Here is a 20,989-nt window from a genome sequence, read left to right on the forward strand (position 1 = left end):
AGGGGAGAACGCACGCACACACACACATATATACACACACGCACATGTACATACACACACATGCACACACACACATATACATACACATGCACACACATGCACACACGCCCACACACAAACACACACACACACGCACACCAGTATCTTGCCATATGATAACCGTGTCACCATCACGTCAGGTGTCTGACAGCAAGATGAATGTCACTAGACATGGCCCTTAGAGCAAAAAGAAACCTCTCTTCTTTATGAGCTGGACTGCCTCAGGCGTTTTGTTACAGTCATTAAAAAGGGGCTAAGTAACATACTTCAGAAGAAATTTTATCTCCTAATTGAAGTAGGAAACAGCGCTTATTGTCAGAAAGAGGTCACAATGAAAACCCATATAAATATACCAGTGTCACCAAATTCTGCCAAGATTGGGCATTGCCTGCCAAGCCAATGAGCCGGGCCTGCTCTGTTTGCTTAGAAGTTCCACTGAGCTCAAGAATAGGCCAGCTTTACACCAAGATCTCCTGCCAAATTATCCCGAGACCTGAGGGGGAGTTAAAAGTCACTTCTCACCATGAGATTGGTGTGGTTTTCTCATCTCCTGGCCACCTCACGTTTTCCCTAAGCCTGCATCCCCACTCTGGGGACACTGTCAGGAAGCATTCTAATCCTGCTTCACTTACCTCTGTCCTGTCATCCCACAAGTCTGTCCTTGAAGAGTCCTGTGATTTCAGACTTACCACATGCTCCTATCAGAGCAAACACCAAGACACCTGGGTCTCCTTAAGGTGGGTCCAGGAGCCAACCCTTCAGAGATGGAGACAACTCCTGTACGAGCCCCAGGCACCATTACTGTGAGCTGGAGAGAGGCTGACCTGGGCTTTGGGGCAACCTCAGGGCCACCCACAGGCAGAGCTGGAGGGTACAGGAACCGGGAGTCTGGCACCACAGGGAGGCGGGATGGGAAGTCAGCTCAGCCCCTGTGGTCCCCACTTACGCCTTTCTCTCTTCATCCATCCTGTTGATCTGGCCCCCAACGAACACGCGGATCTTGCATTTGCCCCATCTCTTCTTGCGGTGCAGGAGATAAGGGATGAGGAGGGTGAGGCCTGGCAGGGAAGATCCCCAGGAGCCAAAAGTAAAGGACTCAGGACAGAACCCCGTGTCTTTCCACCCCACACTGCCACAGCGGAACTCTCCCCTCTCTGGACGTGAGCTCCTCAGCCATGGAGGAGCTTGCCAGACTAAGCCAATGCACTTGGCAGGCTGGGGTTTATTTGCTCGTCTGGCTCTTTACTTTTCAGAATTATCATTATTTGGCCTTTTTGAGGCAAGGTTTTATTATGTAGCTGAGGCTGGCTTCGAACTCTCGATCTTCCGCCCTCTATCTCCCAAATGATGGGATTGTAGCTACGTGACACTGTGTCCAGTGTCCTTCCTCCAGGCAGGCACAGATTCGCATATCCCGGCTTACACAGGTGACATAAAGAACCACACAGTTACTCTTCGATATCCACGGGGAAGTTGACTCCAGGACCTGCCCTCAGATGCCCACCTCTGCAGGTCCCACAGACCCTTTAGAGAGTGATGCAGGATCTGTGGGGCACCTACACACCTGCCCTTGAATATCCCTTAGGTCCTCTCCTATCACTCCTGCCACAGAGCAGGGACCATGATAATGGCTCCTGGAAATGGTGACAGGAAAATTAGCTTATGTATGTCCAACCAGACATAGTTTTCTTCAGTATTTTGGTCTCTTGGAGGACAGGACTCATGTGGAACCCACAGACACTAGGGCAGGGCTGTGGTCTCTTTCTTACTCTGTCAAATACAGCGCCACTAAAGCTGAGGGCTGTGTTTTAAAACCAAGACGGGCTAAGGCGCCTGTCCACTTAGAGGCTCCCACCAGAGGCCTGGGCAAGCGCAACACAGAACATCATGCCAGCATATGCAGAGACCCTGAGGACAGAAACTCCCAAGGGACAGAGATGGGTCTGAGGGGACCAGACCTCCATCGTCAAACAGCCAGTAGATGTCAATGGTCTTCTTGCCTTGCTCCGACTGGAAGATGGTGCTGGTCTGCTCCTCCTGTACCAGTGCCTCTGGGGCTGCTGAAAAGAAGGTGGCCAGAACAGAGGCAGGAGATTCACTGCCAAGACCCACCTGAAAACAGCCAGCTTTCCCAGATAGGTGGGCTAGCCACCCTCACCAAGGTGAGCATGCAGTGGCCAGAGGCATCCTGCAGGCCTGGTAAGACAAAGCTAATGTCCCTTCCCATGCTTTATATAGTGCTATGTGAACCTCTTCCCCGCTCCTGACTCCCTCTTCTTGGATGCTGATGGGCACTGAGAGACCACTGGTTAGGAGAACACTCTTCCATCTCTGCGGCATCCCTGTGCAGCATCTCTGTATCCCTGTGCAACATCCCTGTGCACATGGAGCTTGTCCGTCTTCCTGTACCTTTTCTCCCCTCACAGATGTAACAGGACATCCCCTTACTAGCTGCCACTTTCCCCACCTCCCAGTTGCCCCTGAAAGAAAGCAACTGCACGCTGCTCCTCTTTGAATATGCCATTTGAACAACCGAGAGGGAGTCTTATAAGGGGCAGAACTTGGGCCCATAACTGGTCATCTTCAACAGGAAACCAAAACCTACAGTAACCCAGCCCTGGCTGTTAGGACACCACTGTCACAAGAGAAAGCCATTTACTCTTGGCCAAATTCCCAGATGGCCTGACACTAGCATCCCATAAGACAAGAGTACTTTGATCTGAACAGATGGGGGAGGGGCTGACCCATGCCAGACACAGATGGCCCAGCCTTTCTGCCACTGGCTCTCCTGTCTCCCTCTCTGGGGTCAAACATGGGATTAACTGCAAGGGGAGGTGGGGGGTTCTGCCCGTAGGCTCCTCATCTTCTGGATCTCTGCTAACACTAAAAGGAAGTTCTCTGCGTCTTCTGCCAGCGTACCTGACTGCTGCTTGCTTCCCTCTCCTGCCCTGGCTTCCCACAAGTCTTTAGGTATTTTGTTTTGTCTTGCTCCTCCACCAGACACACTACCTCAGGGTGGAAGGTACCCCACCTAAGACATTCCTTGCCCAGCTCTGCCCTCCTCAGCATCAGACAACCCTGGTCCTCAGAGAGGCCTCTGAGCATCCACCTCCCCAGGATACTCTCGTGTTTGAGGTAACCATCTTGAGCATCAAGCATGGCTTTGTCCGTAGAGGCTCACCACTCTGGGTTGGGGGAACTTTGTGTTCCCTGCTGAGAGCATGATTGCTGACTGCCACAATGGCTACATAAATGTTTGTGCCTGGATGCTATGGACATAGGAATATCTTTGGCCCCAGGCGACAATACCCTTGCCTGCAAGGAACAGAGTTCTGCCTCCGTGTCTGCCAGTCCTGACCACCCTTTTTCTTCCCCATTTCTATCACTAATTCAGAGTCTTCTCGGTCAGGTGCAACTTCCAGATGCCGTAAAACACGTTCCAGCTTTGAGTACCAAGGACAGACCTGAGATGCAATGGTCAGAGTCCATGGCCTTTAGGTATTTTCTCTGTGGTATTTCTAGATGCCTGACTTCTATCAGGTCCAACTTACCCATTGGTTATCAGAACACAACAGTGACTTGGAGAGCTCTAGTCTCCTTTCTGGTCCTAGCTGGAAGCATGACCCTGGCCCAGTTGGTCACTTGCTCTTTCTGGATCTCACTTCCGTTTGGAAACCGATGGACTCCAAGGAACCATTAAGAACTCGCTATCTTCACGTCCATGACTTAACTAATTTTTCCCTCTCTTCTACTGCTTAGAAAAGGCACTGGTTTTCCACAGGGGCTGATCAGATGGCAGCATGTACTCACTGTGCGTCTGCAGCGCCTCAGAGACATTGAGCCCCTCACGCATCCTCATGATGCACACCCCGTAGTTGAAGTCAAAGGCATCGCTAGAAAGAAGACGCAGGGTCAAGCTGCTAGCCCTGTGACCTGGCTCCCAGGAGATCTGATGTCGAGCACTGGTCTGCGGGCCTCAGTTTCCCTATATGTGTAGTAGACAGGCAGAACTGGAATGCCATCCAGGATACTCATGGGGAAACCGAATCGGGGCTGCTTCACATCATGCTCACGAGTTGTTCTTGTCAACCTCTCTGCCCACAGTAGTGGGAGTTGGTGACTCTAGTCTCCACTTTCCACAGGAAAACCTGTCCTGGGGTGGGGGCAGCTTCCTCACCATCAGACAGTAAGGAACTGAGTAGCTGGGACCAAGATTATGTGGTGGGACCATAAGCCAATGGACAGGTGTGCACACAGGAATGGCCTTCCTCACATGACAGGTCAGCTATACAGGATGTCTGGAAGACTTCTGACCCAAGAGTATAATTACTGACTCACTGATAGTACCAAGGCTTCCCTGAAGGTCTGACCCATTGGGCTTCCCAGATTGCCTTAGACACTGGAGCTCCAGAGAGCCTGGAGGCCAGATTTTCTACCCCATGCCATGCTGTGTTAGAAGCAGCTACTGTCAGAGCTGAGTTCTATAGAGGGTCAACAGCAGACCCGGGTGTAGGTTGCAGGGCCTCAAAGCTCAGCCTTGTATTTTGATGGTGCTTCTCTCTGTGTGGGACGACAGTGGAAAGACAATCTAGACAGCCATTCCCTACACACAGAAGGGCAAGAGCTGGAGGTGCTGAGGTGAGAGTCAATGCTCAAGCCTTCTGGGACTGTTCTCAGGTCTCTCTCCCCAACTCTGCTTGATGTCCTACCTTAAAGCTGTGAACCTTCAAAGATTCTCCCTTAACCACCACCCTTCTTGGCTCCTCTGAAAAACTGAAAGTTCCTGCAGCCCGGATTGGCCAGTGCTTTCTCCAGTTTGCCACAGTCCCCAGTGCTCCCCAGAGTCTCACACCTGGCCCGCTCCACTCTCTGCTGCCAAATCCCTGCTGACTTCGGTGTCTGTGGAAGTCAAGGGGAAGACGCCCTCTGCTAGTTCTACCGCAGCCTTCGCCAAGTGACTCAGATGTCTCCGCGCTGCCTCTGCTCGGCTTCCCTCTACCCAGGAAGTCCCTGTGCTGCCAACCCACCGCTCACAGGCTGCCCCTGCATGCTCACTCACTGCAGGATGCCAATGTAGTCCTCCAGTGTGGCTGGGTGGGCAGACTGCCAGTTCTTCTTGAAGCCAACCACCAGAATGTTAGGTTTCATTCTTCCCAGACCCGAGGCCTTCGAGGGGGGTAGGGAGAAGAGTCAAGTCAGAAAGTGGCCTGGCCCCCCGAGACTCTAGGATCAGCAGGGGCTCTGCCCTGTGACAAATGACCAGGGAAGGGCTCTTGCCCCTCCCAGCCACCCCTCCCACCCAGGCTCCAAGGGGCTCAGGGTTCTGTCTGTACGGAAAGCGTGAGACTTGAGTTTTATGTCAAGTTACAGGACTCTTGGGCCACCCAGTCTGAATATTCTCCCTTCCTCCCTGTCTCTCCTCCTTTCTTCCCTCCCTCCCTCTTTTGTTCATCTTCCTGCCTCTGCTTCCAAAGTGCGGGTGTTCACATCCTGTCAGGGTCTTCTCTTTCACTTCCCCCCAAGTTCCCCCCTCGTTCCTTCTCTCCCTCCTTCCTTCCCTCCCTCTGTTTCCCCTAGCCTCTCCCTCTCCTTCTCCCTCTTCCATATCAGAATTCTTTAAAATATTTGGAGTGAAGTCAATATAGTAAATTAGCCATTTTGGCGTGGAGAGAGACAGGAGGCAGATCCCTGTGAGTCAGATTAACGGGAGGATCTGCACTGATAGTTTCTGTTAGCCGGGATCACACTGTTAGACCTTGTCTCCAAAAGAAATTAATCATTTAAAGGTATATAATTCAAAACCAATTCACATATCTCTCTTTATATACGTCGGTCTATCTATCTGGGCATGGTATACTTGCCAATAGTCATAACTACCAAGAAGCTGGGGGCACACGATGGTTTTGCTCAGTGCTGGAGTGAGTGCCGAGTGCTTGCCTAGCCTAGCACTCAGGAGACCCTGTACTTGATCCCCAAGTATCAGCCCCCAACCCCCAAAGCTAAGAAGGAGATACTTTGCATGAATTGGAGGAATTTGGGGCACACCAAGCAACACAGTGAGTCCAAAGCTAGCACGCTCTGCATGGTGGTTACTGGTGATCACCTGTCTCAAACGAGAAACAGGAAACCCACAAAACAAACACCAAGTGCACACTTCACTGTGTCCCTCTCTCTACCTCTTCTAAAACTTTTTTTTTTTTTTTTTTGGGAAACTCTGGAGCGACCTCCAACATTTTTTTTTCAAGCTGAGAAACAGCTAAAGCCATTGAAAAGGATTCTCTGATGTTTCTCGTAGAAACATAGAGCAGTGAACTCACTGGCCAGCAGAACACTCTGGATGTCAATCTGAGCAATGGCTATATACCACTGTATGGTGGCCACATGTGCAAACATCTGTTACTTTGCTAAGTGCAAACTATATTTGAAAAAAATAAAATAAAATAAAACGGGAGCTAACTAGGAAGGTGAGGCAGGAGGATTTGCAAGTCACAGCCCACCTGGGCTGCAGAGCGAGTTCAAGGCCAGCCCGGATAATTTAGTGATACTCAGTCTCAGTCACTTTTTGGTTTGTTTGTTTAGTAAAAAGGTCCTAAGGCTCAAGGCCCAATACTGATACTGAAAGAGAAAGAAGAAAAAAAACAAAACAACTAAATTTAACTAAACTAAAATAAAGCAGAAACAGGATCTGGGCAAAGCCCCAAAGTCCCCACAAGTTCCCAAGACTCCTGGGCGCTCTTGAGCCTGCACTGCTTGAGACGTAAACCAGTGGGGGGCGTCCACTGCAGTCAAGAAGCTTAAGCTGGGTCAGCCCACTCTGCCTCTGCCGTGCTTGCTGCCTCGCTAAGTCCCGTAGGAAGCCTGGCTAGGACACCTGCATGAGGATCTGGACGCCACTGCGCAAGTCCTCAGCTATGACGTCAGAGTAGAAGGCCTTGATCTTCCTCTTGTTCAGCCACTTGGTGTGTCCGCTGGCGATGAGCCGGAGCTCGGGCACTCTCTGTTTGCCGGGTGCCTGTGGGTGAGGAACATGTGGTGTCATGGCTGTCCTCAGTCCTTCTGGTGTCCTAGAGGCTCCCCTGAGCCTCAGAAGCACCTAGTGGTGTTCTTGATTAGAGCGGAAGATGGGAGGTAAAGAATGGAAGCTAAACGTGGCACTTGGGTGCTCTGCCTTAACTACACAGTGAACTTGAGCCAGCCTGGGCTTCATGAGACCATGTTTTCTTTTCTTTCTTTCTTTCTTTTTTTTTTTTTTTTTTTCGGAGCTGGGGACCGAACCCAGGGCCTTGTGCTTGCTAGGCAAGCGCTCTACCACTGAGCTAAATCCCCAACCCCATGAGACCATGTTTTGAAGGAAGGACCTGGCCAGACTCTGCTAGATCTTTTTCCGCTGTTCCTCTTATCCCTTGATAGATACTACATCCAGGTCCCAGTGCCTCAGGGTACAGGTTGTCCCTCCCAACACCCCAGGAGCACTCAGAATGAGCACGTGGCCACACCCCACGCCCCGTGGCCACACCCCACGCCCCACAGTACAGGGTGTCCTTCCCAAGCCCCCAGGAGCACTCACAATGAGCACGTGGCCACAGATCATCAGGCTTAGGTTCTGGGTAAACGTGCTCACAAAGTCCACAAGAGCTGGGCGGAAGTTGGGGGGTCCTGTAAGCACCAGGCACTGGGGGCTAGGAGAAGGAAGAACACAGCGAGAGGTGTCAGGAAAGACCCTTTAGGGCCTTTGTGCTAAAGGCATATGCTCCTGGATTCCTCAATCCTGATAGCTTTGGATGAGACTTGTGTGCACTGGGACCCATTTTTCCAGCTGTGACACGAGATCTTTCATGGTTTTTTTTGAGGTATGATACTTTGTTTCCCTGTCCTTGCCTGGGCCATCAGATGCACCAGCCTACCTACTTCCTCTGCCCCCACCAAACCCAGCGTGGCAAAAGCAGAGTACAGATCAGTCACAAGGAGGCCATTGTTTACAAACTCTGGCCGGGTGCCGGAACCTTTGTGTTGAAAGGCAGCACGAGTTAAACATTCCTGCCCATCCAAACCAGACTCCATGGTTCATTTGCCGGCTAGGCAAACAGAGGTAGTTAACATCTCCAAACTTCATTTGTCCTCTTCTGTGTCTGAGGTTAGGACCCTCCGAGGTTTGCCATGAGCATCGGGGGTCACAGTCATAGATCTTACGGAATCTACTACGGCCAGGTGAGAGGAAGAAGGTGAGCGACTTCCCTCACCGTTCAGCTTTGAAGGGCTTGTCACTGCCACCAACCCACGATCGTGTCACGGGAATCAGACCATGTGACCCTGACAGCTCGGCTTCCACTGTGGGAGCTGGGACACAAGGACCCCTTATTGCTTTGTCCCTACCTGGCAGGGCCGACTGGTTCTTCCGTCCTGGACCTACCAGGGCAGAGAACCATGGCTAGCTCCAGGCTCCCAGCTGGCCCGGAAGCCCTGCTCACCGATAGTTCTTGATGTGGTCTTCCACCTCATTGAGGCCCACGGAGTAGCTCAGGGCCAGGTTGTAGGAGCCAGCCTGCACTGAGGAGCCCCAGTTTACCTCTGCGGGAAGAGAGGCGAGAACAAGACTCAAAACTGCAGGGAGCAACCAGTCAATTGGGGGTTGGGGGAAAGGTACTGTCCATCTTTCTTAGGCACAGAGCACCTCGGGATGGATAGACAGCTGTGGATGGATAGACAGCCGGCAGCTCTGTCCCTAATGAGTGCAGGTCTGAAGCCAAAGGCCACATATATGGTCACCTAGTTCAAGGTCATGGAGCTAAGGGTTGAACACCCATTCGACAAGCAGAGCTCTGAGGCCATCCAGAAGGCCACGTTCAGAGGTAGAGCTCTAGGGTAACCTCCCTCAGACTGCAGTCCGTTCAGGACTGCTACATGCAGGTAGACTGTCTTTCTCAGTGTCCACCTTTGCAGTTCACTCATGGTCACCCTACCCCGTATGTACACGCTATCCGGTAGAAGACTGGCTCTCAGTGGGCTTGTTCCTTTGAGCACCAAGCTCAGGAAGGCTGCGGTGGAGGCCAGCCTGAGTCCCACTTAGGGGTGAGGCCAAGGCCAGGAACCAGCTGGGAGGAAGGACAGGCTTGGCTGCATGGCTGCCCAGGCAGGGAGTTGAGCCCCAGGGTAATGATGGCCACCCACCTGGCTTCTTGTAGATCACATAGAGCAGGAGGAAGAGAACGACTCCAATGGCAATGAGAGCTGCCCACCAGGTAAGCAGGAACATGATGACCACGGAGATCACTGCCCCAAACAGCGCCGCCCACTTGCTGTAGTATCGGAAGGAGGGTCTCCATCCTGGGCGGGGCCAGGCCAGTGCACATGCGCATGCTCAGGAGCCTTCTCCCTCGCAGAGCTACAGCAATCTCCATGCTTTCACAGCCAGTGCTGTGGTCCTGGCCTGTACCCACTACCCCTAGGGCCCCACCAGGCTTAACACCCGGGGTGGGGTAGGGAGGCTCTAGGGAGTACCACAACCTTGCCTGTTGGGTATTTATTTCACTATGGCGATAAGCTATACCAGGAAGGGAACATCCAGCCCTGATCAAACAGAGCCCAAGCATCAGCAACAGTACCAGATCCCAAGGGTCTTATGGGACCCAAGGGATTAAAGGGATGGAAAGACACTTAATTCTGCCTGGCTCTCTGCTAGGTCAGGGCTACTTCTAGTGATCACTGTACCATGACGCATCTGTTAGAGTGCCAGGCACACTGTGGTCTTTATGAAAAGTGTTGGGATAACAGGCCCTTCGAAGATCTAGGATTCATTGGCGAAAGTATTCCTCTGCTCGCTACTGCCATCTGCTAGAAAGTTTGCAGCAGCCGCGGAAGTATCGCCTCCACCCCAAATCTATGCCGTTAAATTGCTGCAGGATGAACAGCGCCCCTAGCGGTGATCTGTGCACAAACAGCTACATCTTCTGCTACTGGGAAATTCATCCCTTTCTGGCCCAGGTCTCCTCCTCCTTTCCACCCGCAGCTCCTCCCCCCCTCTTCCGGTGGTTGGAACAGGGGTCTGCTCACCAGGTGAGTTGGTGATGGAGGCATGGAAGCAGCTGAAGTTGATGAGGGCGTAGGAGCAGAGGAAGAAGTTAGAAATGATGGGAGCGATGGTGTTGAGCTCAGCTTCAGAGACCCAGGGAGAGAGGGGCAACATGTTGGGCTCCTCCCAGGAGCTGCCTGGCGCGCACTCACAGGTTGGCCCCTAGCGCCGCCAGGCCTGGATGCTCAGTCAATTCAACCTTCTCATCTGGGAAGCGAGTCCTTTGCCCCGTGAGGTTCCCGAGGGTCAGTGTCTTAGAAAACCTAAGCGTCAGTTTTTAAGATAGAGGGAGCAGGCAGGTAACGCCACTCCCCATCAAGGCCTGCTGGCCTGAGCCATCACACAAGCGCTGGAAGGAGTGGACTCCCGAAAGCTGTCCTTTGACCCTCATATGTTCCCCCTGCCCCATAACAAATGTATAAAAATATTTAGAAGGTGGAAGACAGGGGGATGGACATTTTCAGGCTACTGGGTGACCAAGGGCAGTAGCCATGACAGTTTTGGCCTCAAATAAAAGGAATACATTTGTCAATGTGACCCATGACCCCTGAGAGCATCTCCCAGTCCTGTCCACAGTGGTCCTTCCTCTTCCCTGACTCGCTGGCTGTAGTACACTCACATAAACATGTGCATGTCCAGCTTAGGGTCTTTCTGGGGAGCCCAAAAGAAAGACAAGCAGCTCTTTGGGGACAAGTATTTCTGCACAGAACCTTATTAGGTTCCCTTGAGTACTTAGGGTCATGGTCCTCAGCTTGGCTAAGTCAGAATCATCAGCCCATAGGTACCACCCAGAAACCTACAGCTCTAAGGAGACAGGGTGGCTCTCGAGAAGGCCGGACGACGAGACTTCTCTGCTTCCCAGGCGAGACACTTCATACAATGCAGGATCTAGTATCTAGAATCTTCCTTTGGGTGATAGCAACCAGACTACTAGGGGCAAGTCTCATGGCTGGATGACTAACGGGACCAGCCGGAGCTGCAGGGATCTGGCTCTAACAAGAAGGTACCTTTGGGAGAGGGGGTGGAGAGTGGGGAATAGGAGTGGGGGTGGGACTTTCCACAGACCATACGCCCCACTTCTGCATAGGGAGCCGGGCAGGGGATGTCACGTCATAGGGTGGTTGCTTCTCTTTTTCGAATTCCGCTTCCTTGACTGAATTAACCAGGATATATTGGATGTGTGCGTCTGTATGGGGTTGTGCCCTGATATGGACTCTCTTTCTGCCCATCTGTGGCTTACAATCCATGCACTGCCCCTTACTCTGCAGCAGAACAAACCGTGGCTCAGAGAAATGACAGTCATACAGCAGGAGCATGGCAAAGCCAGCAGAGGCCAGCCTACCTATTATTTGGGTGAGAGGCTGGCTTTGTCTAGTTTACGCATGCGCAAAGGTAATGACTGTGCTAGCCAATTATATCAGGTTGGCCCTTCTCCAACGGTGTCCTGGGGGCGGGGTTATGGCCCAGCTGTCAGGACACTGGAATGCAGAAGCAGGAAAGGCACTGAAGTTTCCTCCTAACAACACTCCCTGGCATGGCTTGGTGTGGGCCACCCTGTCTGGAGGTGGAAAGGATTGTGTGGCCTTCCAGGCTGGGCCTCGCCCACACAAACGTTTATGTACCGGGACCGGGATGTGCCTCGATAGTAAAACAAGTGTTTAGTTTGTGCCTGGCCCCAACACCAAATAAGTGCTGTTCGCCAAGTGCCCGGTGACACAGGGTAAGGGGAGCAGGTCCTAGGACCTTCACAGGGGGCAGGAAAAGGAGCCTCTTACCAATGATGATGAAGGCCACCGCGATGGCGTAGGCCAGCAAGTAGCCACGCACAGGTTCCTTGTTCTTCCCATAGCCCTTGCCAAAGAAGCCAATCAGAGGGTACAGCTGGTCTTCGCACAGGCACTGTAGACAGTGAACGCCACACTCAAACCCTAGCCAGGACCCACCCCTTTGCCCTTCCCAGGGCCAACCGTGCCCTTGACCTCGGCAGCTTTTCATTTCTGAGAACGGTAAAACCCAGCCCTCTCCTCACCATGGAGACAGGGCTACTTCCTTTAAGAGTTTGCGAGCCCGTTTTCCCTCCCTTCCACCCAGACCCATATCACATGACCCACTTCACAGTAGCCAGGGACCCTTTCTTCTCAGCTCTTCCCAGCCAGAACCCCAGCAGCCCCTTTCCGCAACCTCACCTGGAAGACCTTGGCAGCTGAGACAAGACAGGCCAAGGCCGAGGACAGGGTGGCCCCAAAGATGCCGGCTGTGATCAGGGGTGCGAAGGCAGACACCATGCTCATGGTCTGTGGGAATGTGGGGGTGCTGAACTAGAAACACCATTGGGTATCCCTTCCCCAAAGCAGGCTGTGGTCCTGACATTTCAACCCCCACACTCTCCCCTACCTCTCTGGACTTGGGTGTCCCTCAGCCAGGTCCACCGCTTATACCTGGTAGTAGTTGATGAGGCCATAGCGGCAGCTGTGCTGCTGGGAGCATTCCGTGAAGTTCCAGCCATAACCGCAGGCTAGCCCTTCACAGAGGCCTGGGCCAGGAGTTATGGTGTCGTTCACGTCCCCAGAGGCATCCCTCACCACACAGGACCCTGAAAGGAGGAAGGTGTGTTAAGATGTGTGTGCATTGTGTGTGCATGTGCGTGCGTGCGTGCGTGCATGTGTGTGTGCATGTGCATGTGTGTGCGTGTGCATGTGTGTGTGCGTGTGTGCATGCATGTGTGTGTATGTGTGTGTGCATGTGCATGTGTGTGCATGTGTGTGTGCGTGCATGTGTATGTGCGTGTGTGCATGTGTGCATGCATGTGTGTGTGCATATCTCTGTGTGTGTATGCATTCGTGTATGTATGTGTGTGTGTTCGTGTGTGTGTGTCCTTTGCTTTACCCTCTCCCCTATCCCCAAAGACTGGCCACCTCTACAGAAGTTGAGATACTGTATACAGGCCAGCTTATCATGTGACAGTATCAATGACAGCAGCTATGGAGGTATTTGGGGGGTACCTGACAATCTGAGCAAGGCAATATCCTTATTTTTGTTTAACCCAAGGCTGGGAGAGCTGAAGGGCTGTGCTCTGTGTCCTTAAAGCAGAGACCCGACTCTTAAGCCCCGAGTGCCCATGAGAATGTTCGAGTCCCCTGGCCACCTGGAAACAAGAGTATCCAGAGATTCTACCCCTCAGAGCCCTGGGTTTCTTCTCTAGGACGAAGGCAATGGTAGTGCCCAGATTAAATGTGATCATTAAACACTGTGCACGGTCTTCACACAGGGATCTGGAAAAGCAATGTCTTGAGGTATCTGAGGAGCCTGGTCTGGCCTCCCTCACCAAGAAGATGCTTTGTCACTGTAGAGGTAACGGGTGCCCCAGAAGCAGGGTTCAAGGGCTGCCCCACAGAGCTCTCACAGTTAGAAGCCAAGTCCACATTGCAGACTCCTCCAGCCCCACTATGGGGCGGAGCCACTCTTCTCGTTCTCCCCATCCGTGCTCTGCTGGCTACTCACCGATGGTGGCCGAGATGGCAAGGTAGGAAATGGTGGTCCAGAAAATGGCCATGAGTGTTCCCTTGGGAATAGCGACAGCAGGGTCCTGGGGGAGGGCATGGTATTATCAGGCAGCCTGTGGGATGGATCCCCTTGGGCCTCAGTGCCTTGGTGGGGTGAGCAGCAGACCCTGACCTTGGACCCTCAGAATCTGTCCAGCCCTGGAAGAAGAGGGTCCACCACTGAGGACCTACAAGATGGCCGTCACTCTGGGATCCCAGGGTTGAAGGTGAGAAACCTTATCAGCGCCGTATTACACCCAGAAGACCCATGTTAGGGCTCGCTGGTGGTTGTGGGGGGAGGGGAGCTCATGCTGGCTCTCCATCTCAGACTCACCCGCGGCAGCTGGCTTCAGCTAGAAATGAAGCCAGGGCCCAGACGCTCTTTGCCTAGCTCTATGTGCCACAGAAAATCACCATTAGCTTTTAGTCTGGCTCTCCGAGTCAGAAGACATCCCCCCAAGCATTCTCCTGCTCTGAGAAAGATTTTTCCCAACTGTCACGACGCCCATTTCCCACTCCCTACGCCCACCCCCACAGATCATAGCCTTCTCCTCCCCTGCGCTCTCTCAAACACAATTTCCCGAGATATGGCCTGTACAATCCCACCCAGCTAGTGAGGAATTGAGGGTGGTGGGATGTGAGGAGGACGGCTTTACAGAGCTTCAGGTGCAGTCCTGACCCACAGACCCACAGCCTCAGACCCCGGGAGCTGGTTCCTGCCCAGCCGCACAGGCTACTTTTCCTCAGCAACCTCAATGACTGCTCCACTCCTGAGGCCCAGACCCAACCCAGGGGGAAGGCCAAGTCTGCCATGAACTAACTGTCTGCAAACCTTCCGGTGCCCCGGGAAGCCCAGCAGACAGATCACAGTGTGAAACGAAGGTTAACAGACTGGAGAGGGATAAAAGCAGAGCCCCACAGTGGAAGGAGGCTGCAACCTGGGGAGACCTGAATCTGCCGGGGTCTCTGTCTGGGGATCCTATGACCCTAGCCTTGCTAGCGATGCTCAGTGATCTGAGTTGTGTGCAGTGAGGTCCTGGCCCCAATTCCAAAAGGCCATAGCCACTAAGTGTGGAACTGTTGGGGTTTCTCACTCCAGAGGGTTTCTCAGGCCTGAGCTGTGCTGTGCTGTGCTGTACTGAGCGTTCTCTGACCTCCTCTATACACCTCCACCCAGAACCTCAGAACACGCCCTTATTTGAAAAGACGTCGTTGGAGGGGTAAGTAGAGATGAGGTCATTCTTAAAGGGAGCAGGGACTCCCTGAGTGACTGAAATCTTGAGTGACTGTGTCAAGGACTCCGAGGCCTTAGCCCCAAGAGAGTGACAGAGCCTTACCCTGGTGACAAAGCTTTACTTGGGAGTCTAAGTGAGTGACTCGTGTATACAAAGACCGGTAGCATCTGAAGCTTCTCCCTCCTCTGGGATGCCTACAGCCTGAGATTCTCACCTACAGAGACTTCCTACCAAGCTAGTAACCTCTCCCCTGTGCTGGACTTAAATATGCAGTGGAGAGATTCTGGTGGCTGGCGGTAGGAGGTGTGTGCTCCATTGGACCCAGACTCCAGTGTCCCTGTCCATGTGTCTGTCCTTCCTTTGTTCCCTCGCTGACCCTAGTCAGGGTTCCCAGACCCAATCACAGCTGGTCACGCTGCATGCTGGATTAGAGGGAGCCTCAGCTGATGGCTGGTGTCCTATTAGAAGAAGAAGGAGCATAAAGATGTCCCCCATTGTTAGAATGACAGGTTAAAATGACCGCCAGTTCAGGGCGGCATTGTCAGGATGCCACACAGCTAGGACAAAGCTAGAAAGGACCATCCCCAGACTTTTAGAGGGGCATAGTTGTCAATGCCTTCTCTGAGGTTTCCAGTCTCCTGAGCAGGGAGATGTAGATTTAAAGGCCTCTGGTTTGTGGGGACCATGTAGCCACAGGGAGAACATCTAGCCCTCAGCCTCTACTTGCACCCCTATCTTGGTCTGAGGGTGGCTCGCAAATCTAGCCCATCTCTTCCTAGCCAGGTGTTCTGGGAGGCCCCCCGGCATCTCTGAGACTCAGTTTCCCCACCTGGTGAAATGGGCTCATAAATGGGAGGTGTGGATGGGGACGGACCATGCCATGCTCTCTGCATTCCTGGGCAGCTCAGTGTTATATGGGCTCCGATCTGCAGAACCCACACAGAGCTCAGCGCGGAAGCTCGCATCTGTAATCCTAGGGCTCCCACGGCCAGATGGGAGTCAGGGACGAGAGAAGTTCCAGCTTATGAGCCAGCTAGCCCGGTGTGTGCCAGAGTAGACAGTGAAGCAGCCCTGTCTCAAACAAGGTGGGAGGTAGACAGGGCCGCCCAAGGTCATCCCCTGAATTCTATTACAGATACCTTCCTTAAGTTTACACGTATGAGCCCCACACATCATATGTACACAAAATATGCGAAGGCCTATAAAATGGGGTCAGTGATACAGCTCAGTGGGTAGAGCGCTTGTACTGACCCTAATAACCTGAGTTTGATTCCCAGATCCCGTGAAGGAATGGGAAAACAAATTCCTAGAAGTTATCTTCCCACCTCTGTATCCGTGTGTTGTGGCATGTGCCCATCTGCACTTATACCTGTACACCACACACATGTGCACATCTGCACTCATACATGCACACCACGCACATGTGCCCATCTGCACTCATACATGCACACCACACACACGTGCACACCTGCACTCATACATGCACACCACGCACATGTGCCCATCTGCACTTATACCTGTACACTACGCACATGTGCCCATCTGCACTCATACCTGTACACTACGCACATGTGCACATCTGCACCCATACATGCACACCACGCACATGTGTCCATCTGCACTTATACCTGTACACCACACACATGTGTACATCTGCACTCATACATGCACACCACGCACATGTGCCCATCTGCACTTATACCTGTACACTACGCACATATACACACCTGCACTCATACCTGTACACCACACACATGTGCACACCTGCACTCATACATGCACACCTCGCACATGTGCCCATCTGCACTCATACCTGTACACCACGCACATGTGCCCATCTGCACTCATACATGCACACCACGCACATGTGCACATCTGCACTCATACCTGTACACCACGCACATGTGCCCATCTGCACTCATACATGCACACCACGCACATGTGCCCATCTGCACTCATACATGCACACCACGCACATGTGCCCATCTGCACTTATACCTGTACACCACACACATGTGCACACCTGCACTCATACATGCACACCACGCACATGTGCCCATCTGCACTCATACCTGTACACCACGCACATGTGCACATCTGCACTCATACATGCACACCACGCACATGTGCCCATCTGCACTTATACCTGTACACTACGCACATGTGCACATCTGCACTCATACATGCACACCATGCACACATAGTAATCGTTTTTCAAATAGCGTTAAGTGGGACCTCTCTAAGCTTTCACTGTGTGGCCCCTCACCGTTGCGTGGTCATTGTCACGCCTCTGGTTCTGGGCTTGCGTGATAAGAACAGGGCACAGATGACAGCCCTCCCTGCTCTCACAGTCTCTGCTCTAAGTGCTTAACAAGAATCAGCCCTCCGAGTCCACACCTGCTGTATGAGGCTCACTTCACAGCTGAGGAAGCTGAGGCTTACAGAGATTGCTCAAGAGTCCCACAGGAAGGGCGGAGCCAAGTCCAAGAGCCAACTTAAGGCCTGAGGACAGAGGGCACTGCACGCCACCATACCAGGCTCTTGGATAGCTTCTGGCCCTGATGCTGGGCACTGGGAAGAGAAGCTTGATGACTGTCATGGTTTGTATGTGCTTGTCCCCGGGAGTGGCACTATTAGGAGGTATGGCCTTGTTGGAGAAGGTGTGTCGTTGTGGCATGGGCTTTAAGACCCTAGTTCCCTGGAAGCCAGTCTTCTCCTAGCAGCCTTCAGATGAAGATGTAGAACCCTCAGCTCCCCCTGCACCATGCCTGCCTGGATGCTGTCATGATCCTGCTTTGATGATAATGAACTGAACCTCTGATCCTGTAAACCAGTCCCAATTAAATGTTGTCCTTATAAGAGTTGTCTTGGGGAGTTGGAGAGATGGCTCAGCGGTTAAGAGCACTGACTGCCCTTCCAGAGGTCCTGAGTTCAATTCCCAGCAACCACATGGTGGCTCACAACCATCTGTAATGAGATTTGACTCTCTGCTGGTCTCTGAAGAGAGTGATGGTGTACTCACATACATAAAATAAATACACCTTTAAAAAAAAAAGAGTTGTATTGGTCTTGGTGTCTGTTCACAGCAGTAAAACCCTACCAAGACAATGACGCTTAACAGGGCTTGAAGAGGGTCAAGCTGAAGGCCTTCTGCCAGCTGCTCTCTCGAGTGTGTTAGGTAAACGTCCTGCCCTCCAGGCTTTCTCAATAGGAAGCTCTAGCTTAGCAAGCTGAGTGGGTCGCTTTCTTCATTGCCTCCAGGACACTGGGTTTGCTCTTGGTTTGTTTTGGCAAAACAAACAAACAAACAAACAAACAAACAAAAAATGGTGCCTCACAGAGCCCAGACTGGCTCTGAACTCATTGTGTAGTAAAGAATGATCTTCGCCTTTCCTGATCCTCCCCTCTCAACTTTATGAGTCCTGGGATTCCAAGCCTATGCCACCATACCCACTGTGCCCACCACATCCACTGCACCCACTGTACCCTCCATGCCCATGGTGCCCAATTCTTAATTCTGCGAGAAGCGCGACACCTTCAATGGGGAGGGAGTCTAAAGTAAGAGCTCAACACAATACCATTTTGGGCCTACTGTCTGGCACACCCCCAGCTCTTTGGCGTCTGGCTCTGGGCCCACTCCCACCCAGAAGATCTGCTACTCCTTCTCTTCTCACTCCCACCGCACAGCACTTTGCATTGCTGCTTTGACTCTACTCACTACCATTCATTCAACAAACACACCAAGCACCTTGCTCGTGTCCGACGCTAAGCTGGAGACAGAGCCAGAGACACTGGGCTGACCTCTCATGCTGGGAACACACCATGGTGGGCGGAAGGCCAGCCAGAGCCCTTGCAGGAGGGATTTGAAAGAGGCACAGAACTTTGCAAAGTAACAAGAACAGAGCAGGGCGGATTAGGTCTCTTAGGCAAAAGGCCTGTCATGAGCGAGTAAGTCAGTCTTCAGAGCAGAGCTGGGGGGCACCTGGGAATGATACCAGGGTTCCAGGATGCGGGTCCTCTGTGGTACCAGACAGTTAGGACAGCCTCTGCTTACCTTGAGGTCCCCAGAGATGTTGGCCCCTGCCAGAATGCCTGTGGCTGAAGGGAAGAAGATGGAGAACATCCCGAAGAAGCTACCATCGATGCCTCTCCAGTCGGGTACCAGGTTCTGAACAAAAATGTCCCCTGGAAAAACCAATGCCTAAGTCAGAGCTACCCTCAGGGCTTGGCCATCTAATATGGTCCAGCCAGACAGCAGTAGGATCCCTGGAGGCCTGTGGCCATGGGAGGAGATCCTGGCCTCTTGTGCCCATTTAAGGAGTCAAATACACAGCCCGACTGTCCCCATCCACAGAGCCACTGTGGGGCCACCGGCCTCACGTACCATGGTAGCTGTAGAAACCTTTGGAGGCTTTGTCCTTAGATGCTGGGATCAGCGTGCCCACCAGGTAGTTGGCAAAAGAGACCATGATGACAAGAAAGAACAGCACCTGGGCCTGGAGTAAAAGGACACGGGAGGTCAGATGGCGGCTCCAGCCTTCTGGGGGGCTGTGTGGTCCCTGACTCTGTTAACCACGTGACTGTGTCCTCATCTCAGTCAGGCTGCAAGGAGTCAGGGATGTTGACAGTGAACAAGTTGGCCTGCGACTAGAAGCAGGAGGCATGATGGGGTCAGGTTGGGGGCTCCATGAGCAAGGCGGTCTGGAGTAGTAGTTCCCAGCAGCAGACGCTTGCAAGGGGAAGGCTAGTGAAGAACCACCTGGAGACCAGAGCCAGGAGGACAACATGGAGAAGCGAGGCACACAGGCCAGGCCCCTCCCAAGTCAAAGGCTCCCTTCTGGTCCAGCCCGCTGGCTTATAGCTCAGCGATTCTTTTGTTCGGTGATACAAAACCTCTGAGGTTTGGCTGGATACAGGATTTTGCAGGATTGGAGAGCACATTGTCTTGCCTCTCTCTGCAGCTTCGCAAGCTACAAGAGCAGGTTCTGGCCAATGGGGTGTGAGCAGGAGCAATGTGCACAACTTTTGGCTTAACCTAAAAGCATGGATAGAGAATTCCTTTCTTTTCTTTCACTCTCCCCAGTCTCTCTCTGCCTGGACCACAGGTGTCAGGATGGCAGCCATTGTGAACCAGGTCAATAAGGACCGCACTCAGGGCTGGAAAGGTCACGGGATGGAAGGCGTCTTCATACCTCTCCCCTGCTCCATGGAAACCACCATGCTAGCCCTACACCACATCCTTGGGAGAGTTACAGGAAATAGAACAAAGTCTGTCTTAGGGTTTTTGTTTGTTTGTTTATTTGTCCTAGAAGCCACACTTCAATCCTAGTTGGCACACTTAGAAGGGGCAAAACCAGGCCCACCTCCTCACTCCCAGCATATCCACCTCACCTTGGACTCCCACTCCATCCCAGCCAGCGAGATGGCCAGCAGCACAGTGACCGTGACCACACCGATGATGCGGATGTCATTGATGGGGTCTACAATGGGTGTGCCGTTCTCCTGTGGGGAGCAGACCCGCTGTGTGTCCAGTCTCCCCCTCTATTCCTCCAGACCCCCACTCTCACTTCACTTAGGGCATACCCTGAGAGGATACCTCACCCCTGCCCCAGAGAACTACTGTATGGGCAGGGACAACATGGCCCAAAGGCAGCATGTACCCTAAAGGGGATCTTGTGAGGATGGTCTATACTTATGAGACTTTTACTGTCAAAGTGACCAGACACAGCTTTGGTCAATGGTGGGAAAGATTAGGCTGGGGGAGGAAGGCCTGCGTGAGGAGCAGTGTGGGGAGGTGGTCCCGCTCCCTCCACCCCACGCCTGGCCCCTCACCTGAAGTAGGTCTCGTACGGTCTCTGCAAAGCCCACAGTGTGCATGGCCACACCCACGGCATTGGCAAAGGCGAAGATGAGGCCAATGGAGCCCCCCAGCTCAGGTCCCAGACTCCGAGAAATTAGGAAATAGGTACCACCTAGTGGGCAGAGCAGGGGGCCAGAGAAGAAGCCATGTTCTGCAGGGGGCAGGACCGAGGGCCACAGGGTGGGTAATCCAGACCGCTTTGAGAGGTAGAGAGCCCCCACAAGACCCCATCTGAAGCAAGGTG

The 20,989-nt window shown here is 52.8% G+C and overlaps 1 protein-coding gene across 5 annotated transcripts in view; it reads right to left on the reverse strand.

The window, feature by feature from the left end:
- Slc12a3 (solute carrier family 12 member 3) overlaps nucleotides 1-20,989 on the reverse strand; it is a 38,515-nt gene that overhangs the window by 13,114 nt on the left and 4,412 nt on the right. For 3 of the 5 annotated variants that reach the window (XR_015643456.1, XM_087595095.1, NM_019345.4), the window contains 17 exon segments: nucleotides 20,718-20,857; nucleotides 20,277-20,387; nucleotides 19,270-19,381; nucleotides 18,940-19,070; nucleotides 13,610-13,694; nucleotides 12,547-12,701; nucleotides 12,295-12,402; nucleotides 11,884-12,007; nucleotides 10,090-10,191; nucleotides 9,208-9,363; nucleotides 8,508-8,607; nucleotides 7,607-7,718; nucleotides 6,911-7,051; nucleotides 5,099-5,205; nucleotides 3,850-3,932; nucleotides 1,998-2,099; nucleotides 986-1,097 (listed from right to left, as the gene is read on the reverse strand). Coding sequence is in view for 4 of the 5 variants with exons in the window: in XM_087595095.1 (XP_087451221.1) it covers nucleotides 986-1,097; nucleotides 1,998-2,099; nucleotides 3,850-3,932; nucleotides 5,099-5,205; nucleotides 6,911-7,051; nucleotides 7,607-7,718; nucleotides 8,508-8,607; nucleotides 9,208-9,363; nucleotides 10,090-10,191; nucleotides 11,884-12,007; nucleotides 12,295-12,402; nucleotides 12,547-12,701; nucleotides 13,610-13,694; nucleotides 18,940-19,070; nucleotides 19,270-19,381; nucleotides 20,277-20,387; nucleotides 20,718-20,857 (1,981 nt within the window). In the remaining variant the exon portion in view is untranslated. 5 annotated transcript variants of the gene reach the window in all.

The sequence above is a fragment of the Rattus norvegicus genome, chromosome 19 (assembly GCF_021556685.1).
Source record: "Rattus norvegicus strain SHRSP/BbbUtx chromosome 19, alternate assembly SHRSP_T2T, whole genome shotgun sequence".
NCBI lineage: Eukaryota > Metazoa > Chordata > Mammalia > Rodentia > Muridae > Rattus > Rattus norvegicus.